The sequence below is a fragment of the Dipodomys merriami genome, unplaced genomic scaffold (genome assembly GCF_024711535.1).
Source record: "Dipodomys merriami isolate MVZ:Mamm:240054 unplaced genomic scaffold, mDipMer1.0.p SCAF_910, whole genome shotgun sequence".
Taxonomy (NCBI): domain Eukaryota; kingdom Metazoa; phylum Chordata; class Mammalia; order Rodentia; family Heteromyidae; genus Dipodomys; species Dipodomys merriami.
Window position 1 is genome coordinate 160361 of NW_027206525.1, and position 8390 is coordinate 168750.

Genomic DNA, 8390 nt, shown 5'->3' on the forward strand with positions numbered 1-8390 from the left:
ATGTTAATTATGATGAACTTCTGACCCATGGTAGATTAAAAATAAATAAATATTTCCCTCCTTTTCTTGTATCAAACTGAAACCTACTTCTTTGCCATTCTTCTCCTTTGAACCTAGTTCCATCTTCTTTTTTTTGGGTCCAGTTGTGGGGCCTGAACTCTGGGCCTCGGTGCTGTCCCTCAGCTCTTCAGCTCAAGGCTAGTGCTCTACCACTTGAGCCACAGTGCCACTTTCGGCTTTTTTTCTTTTTGCTTATGTGGTGCTGGGGAATCGAACCCAGGGCCTCATGCATGCAAGGCAAGCGCTCTACCACTGAGCCACCTTCCCAGCTCCCCTAGTTCCATCTTCGAAAGCCTGTAATGTCTGGCCTCTCTTATATATCTTCCTCTTTACGAGTAATAACGTGTAATTTCTGTGTCTCATTTTTTCTCTTCTGTTAGTGAATGTTCTGCAGCTGTTTTCACTTGCCCTTGTTACCATTCTCCCCTTCCCCAACTGTGATTGGCTTGTTGGACATACTCTAATCTGTCCTTGGTAACACATAGACTAAACTCCCCTCCCCCAGAAGCCCAGTCTTATTACCATAGACAAGTACTTGTGCCCATGTCTTGAAGATTTTCCAGTGCCTCCAAAGAAGACATTGACTTGTCAATTTGCTTTACTAAAGGTGTAGACAACAGAAACCTTCCGCCCCACTTCTGTGCTGTTGTTTAGTTAATGTCTCTCTGTTTTGTGCCTTTGTTATTAAAATATGAAATTTGCCACCCTGCAAACCCTCAGGTTTCTCTAATGGCTTCTTACAAATTATTAATAAACGTTTCTAAATTATTTTGGAAACAATATTATGTGCCTCTTTTTAGAAAGAATCCTGTTTGTTTGCTGCCTGGAAAGTAGAGTAACAACTTTCATCCCTTGATTTTAGATTTATTTTGGGCTTCAGCATATTCCACTTACAGAATTTGAAGAATAAAGACTTCTTACCTAGAGATGGATTGACTCTTGCCTTTTGGTTCTAGCTGATAATTGGCAGATTGTGTGAATCCTGACCTGCCTGGGCTTTGGTTTTCACATCTTAAAAACTGTTGAGTTACCTAACCTGTAAGACCCTTTCTAGTCTGAATGAATATATTAAGTCTTTATAAACATTAATCAGACATCACCTCTCCCCTAGATGCAGCCAGACTGAAAGATTTTTTTTTTTCCCTTAGAAGTGGATTTTTTTTGTTGTTGTTTTTGTGGGCTTGAACTCTGGGCCTCTTCAGCTCAAGGCAAGTGCTCTACCACTTGAGCACACAGAGCCACTTCTGGTTTTCCGGTGGTTAATTGGAGATAAGAGTCTCATGGAGGGGGGGTATGGGAATGGATGGGAAGGAGAAACAAAGAGGAGGCAACAATGCTTGATAAGAAATGTACTCATCTTGCCCATGTAATTGTAACCCTTTTGCATGATATTTTCACAATTAAAAAAAATAATTTATTATGTTAAAAAAAAAAAAGAGTCTCATGGACATTCTTGCCCAGGCTGGCTTTGAACCATGTTCTTCAGATCTCAGCCTCCTGAGTAGCTAGGATTACAGGAGTGAGCCACTGGCACCCAGCAGTCTGTGAAACTTTTTTTTTTTTCCTGCTGGTCCTGTCCCTGGGTGCTGTCCCTGGGCTGCTCTTTTGTTCAAGGCTAGCACTCTACCACTTGAGCCACAGCATCACTTCTGGCTTTTTCTGTTTATGTGGCGATGAGGAATCGAACCCAGGGCCTCATGCATGTGAAGCACTCTACCACTGAGCCACCTTCCCAGCCCCTGTGGATTTGTTTTTGTCCTTACAACTTCCTTTTTCTCAAAACTTTCATTTGCTCTCAGTTTGCTTGGATTTTTATACTGGTTTTAATTATATCTAGAAAAGATCCCAGTGCATGAAACAGAAACAAAAGTTGCCTCATGCCTTACGATTCCTAACTCTCATCCTTGTAGGGTCATCAAGACTCCTGAGGTAGCAAACCTGGCCTTGCTTGGCTTTGGAGACGTCTTTGCCCTGCTGTTTGACAACCGCTACCTGTACATCATGGACTTGCGGACTGAGAGCCTGATTAGCCGCTGGCCTCTGCCAGAGTACAGGAAGTCAAAGAGAGGCTCCAGCTTCCTGGCAGGCGAAGCGTCCTGGCTGAATGGACTGGATGGGCACAATGACACAGGCTTGGTCTTTGCCACCAGCATGCCTGACCACAGTATTCACCTGGTGTTGTGGAAGGAGCATGGCTGATGCCACAAGCTGCCACCACTGACTGACTGGGTACCGGGACAGTGGGTTTTCAGTGCAACCTCTGTGGCGGCCGACTGCATGAACCAAAGTTCTCACCCAATGGTATCATCACGCAGTGCACAATCACTTATCTATGTTTGCCAGTGGCCAGGGCTTGGGGCGGGGGTGGGCTTGTTTTATTGACATACAACACAGCATGCTAATGGGGTACACCATTGACTTCATTTGTACTTAGTTATGTTGCTCAGTATAAGGATGATTTGGGGCTCATCTTTCTTGAATGGAATACTGGTTTTAAGAAAGTTAAATGATTCATTAAGTTGCTAATTGGTTGCCTATAAAATCACATTGAGTCTGCTATTAAAGCTTTTTACCATAGCCTTTTTCTTTTCATTTAAAGTTGAAGTGGAGGTGCTATGATGTTGTTAGAGCAGCTTCTCTCATAGGGTTTAGCTTTTCTAAGAGCCAGCGTTACAAAGACCACTGAATCCTGTGACATTCATAACCACCAAATGCCAGTCCTAGAGAAAATCTGTCTTCCAGCGCAAATCAAGTTCCATCAGCTGCTTGCAGATCATCCTAGACTAGTTCTTAGTAGAGTCAAGTTTGGCATGGCGAAGTTATGAAGGGACTCTCTCTCTACTTTTTGTTCTATGTGGGGAAGGCTGGGCCCCAAGCAAAAGTGACTGTACAGAGGTGACAGGGAATAGTAGAGTAGTAGAAAATGCAGTGAGCTGGAAGATGGGTGACTTGTTGTTACTCTGGAAGTCTACAACCTCAGGCCTATCATTTCTCTGGTTCCCCTGTCTCCTTACTGTACAGCCTGATGTTCAGCTAAGATTGCTTCTCCTGCATCCATAAAGAGCACAGACGTTGTTATTTCAGTTTAGTTTGAACCCTGAGGCACTGTTTCTTCAGTTTGGAGTAGTATTGGTTTTTTTTTTTCCTTCTACTGATTTTGGATTTGCCTTGTTACTGTTTTTCTAAGAGCTTGCGATGTATCAGGTTATTTATTTTAGATACCCTTTTTTCTTTTTTAAATTGAGGCAGATGGAAATAATACCTAACTCTTGCTATACGATTCTGCTTAGAAATTGTAAGCAACTGGTGGAGGAGAGGCAGAGAGAAGTCTGTGTTGTGTGCTGACTGGGAAGGAACAGTATCTGAATCAGAATTATCTTCCACTTATGCTCCTAACTTGATCCATGTCTTTGGGAAGATTGACTTTTCCTCCTTAGAATATAATTTTCCATATCTTTAAAATGAAGGAATCATCCTAGACTATACAAATTCAAGTGCCTGAGTGAGTCACAGATGATAGGTGAACAAAATGTGCTGGGTGGGATTGTGTAGAACCATGGAACATGCACGTAATGAAGCTGGACAGAGCCTCACATCTAGTGTTCTACCATTGCACAGATGGCTTAATGTTTATAGATAGGATTTTTTTTTTTTTCTGGAGGAGTTAGAAATTTAAAGTACCCTGGTTTAAAAAATGTTGACAACTGATTAAAGATAATCTGCTGGTGCTGGTGTTGGCTCATACCTGTAATCCTAGCTACTAGGAAGGCCGAGATCTGAGAATCCTGGTTTGAAGCTAACCCAGACAGACATATCCTTGAGATTCTTATGGTCAGTTAATCAGCAGAAAGCTGGAAGTGGTTATGTGGCTCAAAATGTAGAGAGCCAGCCTTGATAAAAAGAGCTAAGGAAGAACCCCCTAGCCCTGAGCTCATGCCTCAGTGCCAGCACAAAATAAGTAAATAAGATGAGCTAAACAAAATGTGTCTATACGTTGCCAGTTTGTGTGCTCACCCCTCATTCTAAAGACAGACATTTCAGTGGTTCAGCAGGTGAAATGTTCCAACATAGTATCATAAACATTGGGGAGAAAGTAGAGGAAGCAGCAATAAAAACTTTCCTTTGTGGTATGGGAGTGATGGATGCATATTTGCAGGCCCAATAGGAAAGTAGTTTGGAGACTTGGAAGGAACCTCAAAGTGAAAGCCTCTGCCTGAGAGGAAAGTTACTCCTTGCTGCCTCACATAGAAAGCCTATCATTTGACAGATGGGACAAAGTCTTGTTGGCAAAGCTGAGACTGCAGTCCCAGATCTCCCAGAATCTGAATTAGCATATATTGTAGCAATAGACCTTGGGGTGCTGTAAAGTTAATAAAGAATCACTGAATAGTTTCAAGGACAGGTTTGGTTAATAGCCATGTTGAAACTCCACAGGGATTAGAGAGAAGAATGTTTATCTTTCTCCATCCCTTAAATCTGAGTTGAGTGCATCTCACATTGAATTTTGTTCATGAGCTCTGTCTTGTTTTTTTTTTTTTTTGCCCCCCTATAGAAATGGAACCATAGTTGCAGATGGAATCTTTTAGGGGCCTCTGGAGACTGGGCAAGAATGAGGATAAATGACTTTTTCATTTTCACTCAGCATGAATGAATAATTGGAACTACAGATCTCTATATCATGTCACCTTCAGATATGTCCAATAGCTTCAGAGGTCAAGTTGTTATAAACATTTGTGGGACAATTTTTATTAAAAAATGACTTAAAACCAGGCACCACTGATGGCTCACATCTATAACCTCAGCTACTCAAGATGCTGAGAACTGAGGATTGCAGTTCGAAGCCAGCTCAAACAACAAAGTCCAGGAGATTTCTTATCTCCGATAACTGCCAAAACCAAAAGTGGAGCTGTGGCTCAAATGGTAGTGATATCCTTGAGCTTTTTAAAAAGCTCAGGGACAGTGCCCAAGCCAAGCCCAGAGTTCAAGCAAGTCCCAGGACCAGCACAAAACAAACAAACAAACTTGAAACAGGCATGTCTCAGTATTTAGTGTATTTGTGTGCAGAGGTTAGCACTAGGGTGGTATGGCTGGAGTTGTATAGCAACACTGAGGCAAATCACAGTTAGATTCCTAACCATGATGTGTCCCCACTGATGCCTTCATTTCACTTGAGCATTTACATAATTGGTTTATAGATACCAGATGTGCTCATAGAGCTGCCAGTTTTTATATAAATTGGGAAGCTAACTCATCTTACAAAATAAAGCAAAGTGATGAACTCAGGAGCAGGCAGGGCAAGCTAAAGCTGTGTCCTTTGGCTCCTTTCATTAAGTTAGGGGCTGTCGTGTGTCATGTGTACACACTCGGTTTCCTCAGCTCACACACAAGGAAACTGACTTTGCTGCTTTGGTGAATATTGTTTCTGGATAATTCTCTAAAGTTATGAGCAGATAGACTCCACCTGTAGTTCTGAAGATTGAATTTCTTGGGTGACATCACATCTCTGTGGCAAGAGAAAGGGCTTTTTTTCCTCTCCATGAAGGGTGCAGGAACAACTTCAGGTTCAAGGGCAGGACAGGACTGCAGGAGAGCAGAGTGAGTGGGAGCCTTTCAATAAACTTTGTTCACATTCCTCCAGCTCCATTATTTGGAGTAGTGAGCATTGTCAATTCTGGCTCTAACCCGACCCTTTAGATCTATCAGAGAAATAGAAAGAAAAACCTACTGGTGGAAGGACTTGGCTTTGAAAACATTCCACAGGAAGATTTTTGTATTTGGATAACTTCTCAAATTGTATCTCAATAATGGGGATTAAAGTAAACTATGAAATTTTAAGGTTTCATTTTATTTTTTGGTTTAAATACTGGTCCAAGCCAGGTACTAGTGCTCACGTCTGTAATCCTAGCTAATTAGTAGTCTGAATCTGAGCAGAGAAGTCCATGAGACTCTTACTGAGACTTGTGTTGCCAATAATCACAAAATGCCAGAAGCAGAAGTATAATTCAAGTGGTAGAGCACCAGCCTTGAGTGAAAAAGCCAAGTAAGAACATGAGAAGCTTTGAGTTCAAGCCCCAGTACCAGCACTATTAAAAATAAATGTACTCACTACCTTGTAAAATTTGAAGGTCATATAATCATTCTAATATTTACTAACAGGAGAATGATTACTATTGTATATTAGTAAGGGGGAAAAGAAAATACCACTGGAAACTGTGATTCTAGATATTGAGAGGTTTTAATGTCTGTGTTAGGCATTCTAGAGTTAACAGAAGCAGCTAGGAATGATGGAGCACAACTTTTTTTCATTTTGTTTGCTGCTGGTCATAGGGCTTAAACACAGGGCGCTCTCCCTGAGCTCTTAGCTCAAGACTAGCACTCTGCCACTTGAGCCACAGCTCCACTTCTGGCTTTTTGGTATCAAATTGGAGTCTCACGGACTTGTTCCCCAGGCTGGTATTGAACCTTCTTCTCAGATCTCAGCCCCTTCCCTTCCCTTCCCTTCCCTTCCCTTCCCTTCCCTTCCCTTCCCTTCCCTCCCCTTCCCTTCCCTCCCCTCCCCTTCCCTCCCCTCCCCTCCCCTCCCCTCCCCTCCCCTCCCCTCCTTTTCCCTACCCTTCTCTACTTTTCCCTACCCTTCTCTATCCTACCCTACTTTAGCTTTCCTTCCCTTCCCTACCCTACTTTAGCTTCCCTTCCCTACCCTACCCTACCCTACCCTACTCTACCCTACCCTACTCTACCCTACCCTACCTTACTTTATCTTACCACCTTCCCTTCCCTTCCCTTCCCGTTCCTTCTATAGTCCCTGCAGCTTGAACTAAGGGCTGAGGTGCTGTCCCTGAGCTGCTTTTGCTCAAGGCTAGCAACTCTATCTCTTAAGCTACAGCTCTACTTTTGTAGTTTATTAATGATGAAAGTCTCATGGACTTTCCTACTTGGACTGGCTTTGAACTGCTATCTTCAGGTCTTAGCCTCCTGAGTAGCTAGGATTATAGGTGTGAGCCCTGGCACTTGGTTGTATTGTCTTTTGTACCATTCTCTTCAGCCTCATCAGGCTGAGACGTCACACACAGTGCAAGGTTTCCCTGTCCATTCACTTCTGTGTGTTTCATTTCTTCCCTAGGGGAATTCAATTGCTTCACTTATTTCAGTCCTGACCAGTATAAACCCGATTAATTATTGTAGCTTTCAGAATCCAGTTGCTTCTACTCTTTAAGTATGCCCAAATAGAAACGATATTGCATATTGAAGCCTGACAAATCATTGATCCCAATGACAAAAGCTCATAATTTTTTTATGTCCATATACTCATGTAGTAAATGACAAATTTCACAAATTTCAACTTAGTACTCTTGTTGAGAACGCTCAGGTTGAAAGGCTGGTTTCTTACCCATTCAACAGCTAAAGTAATACAGTAAAACGCATCAAGTTACATTTTAGCAATTTGGTGTAGGTTGTGATCTAGAAGGAATGAGGTGAAGTTTATATTTGAACTGTGTGGGATAGGGGAAAGAAAGGATTACTTAAGCACCTTGTAGAGTGTTTGTTTTTGAACTCTATGAGATGAGAAAAGTTATTTTCATGCATCACCAAATCATCCTTTTACCTATGAGTGACTGTACTAGTTGTAAATCATTTGTGTCTAACCATGAAAGCCAGTTCCCTCAGGCCATATTTGGTTAGCCAAGTGCAAGTTATTGTTTGTACTTGAAGGTAATAAAGCTGCATTTCCTTAAAAATACATTCTGTACTTAAGGCTTATTATTATTATTATTTTTTGTGCTGCTCCTGGGCTTGAACTGAGGGTCTGGGCACTGTCTCTGAGCTGCCCCTTGCACTCTTAACACATGAGTTCCACTTCTGGCATTTTGGTGGTTAATTGGAGATAAAAAGTTCACAGATTATCCTACCCAGGCTGGCTTGGAACCTTGATCTCAACCCCCTGTGTAGCTAAGATTACAGGCATGAGCCACCAATGCCCAGCATTAAGACTTTCTTGCTTTCTTTCCAACCTGTTCAAGGACATTTAAAAAGATGAGTTTGCAAAAGATATGAGTTTGCAGAAGAACGGCAAAAGAAAAAAGGTGTGTTTAGAGTGTATTTTTAGACATAGAACTGCCCTTTCCTGTGTTCTGAAATGGCTCTGTTTTTTTCCCCTCTCTTCATGTTCTAGAATGTAAGCTCAACAATAGAACAGTTTTTGAAGGCGATCCAACAAACTTAAAAATAAGATAAATGGAAGGGATTCTAGCAACCTTCACAAATAGCTACAAATGGAGGAGAAAGTGCCAATTTGAAGGTTCTAGGCCTGGGGAGCTTTCTCGTTTGCC

At 41.9% G+C, this 8390-nt stretch overlaps 1 protein-coding gene across 3 annotated transcripts in view; it reads left to right on the forward strand.

The window, feature by feature from the left end:
• LOC138821398 (F-box/WD repeat-containing protein 2) overlaps positions 1 to 7799 on the forward strand; it is a 39691-nt gene extending 31892 nt beyond the window's left edge. For all 3 annotated transcript variants that reach the window (XM_070013596.1, XM_070013597.1, XM_070013595.1), the window contains one exon: positions 1971 to 7799. In XM_070013596.1, the coding sequence (XP_069869697.1) occupies positions 1971 to 2259 (289 nt within the window). In that variant the 3' untranslated portion in view covers positions 2260 to 7799. The remainder of the gene's footprint in view (positions 1 to 1970) is intronic.
• The last annotated feature ends 591 nt before the right edge of the window (positions 7800 to 8390 follow it).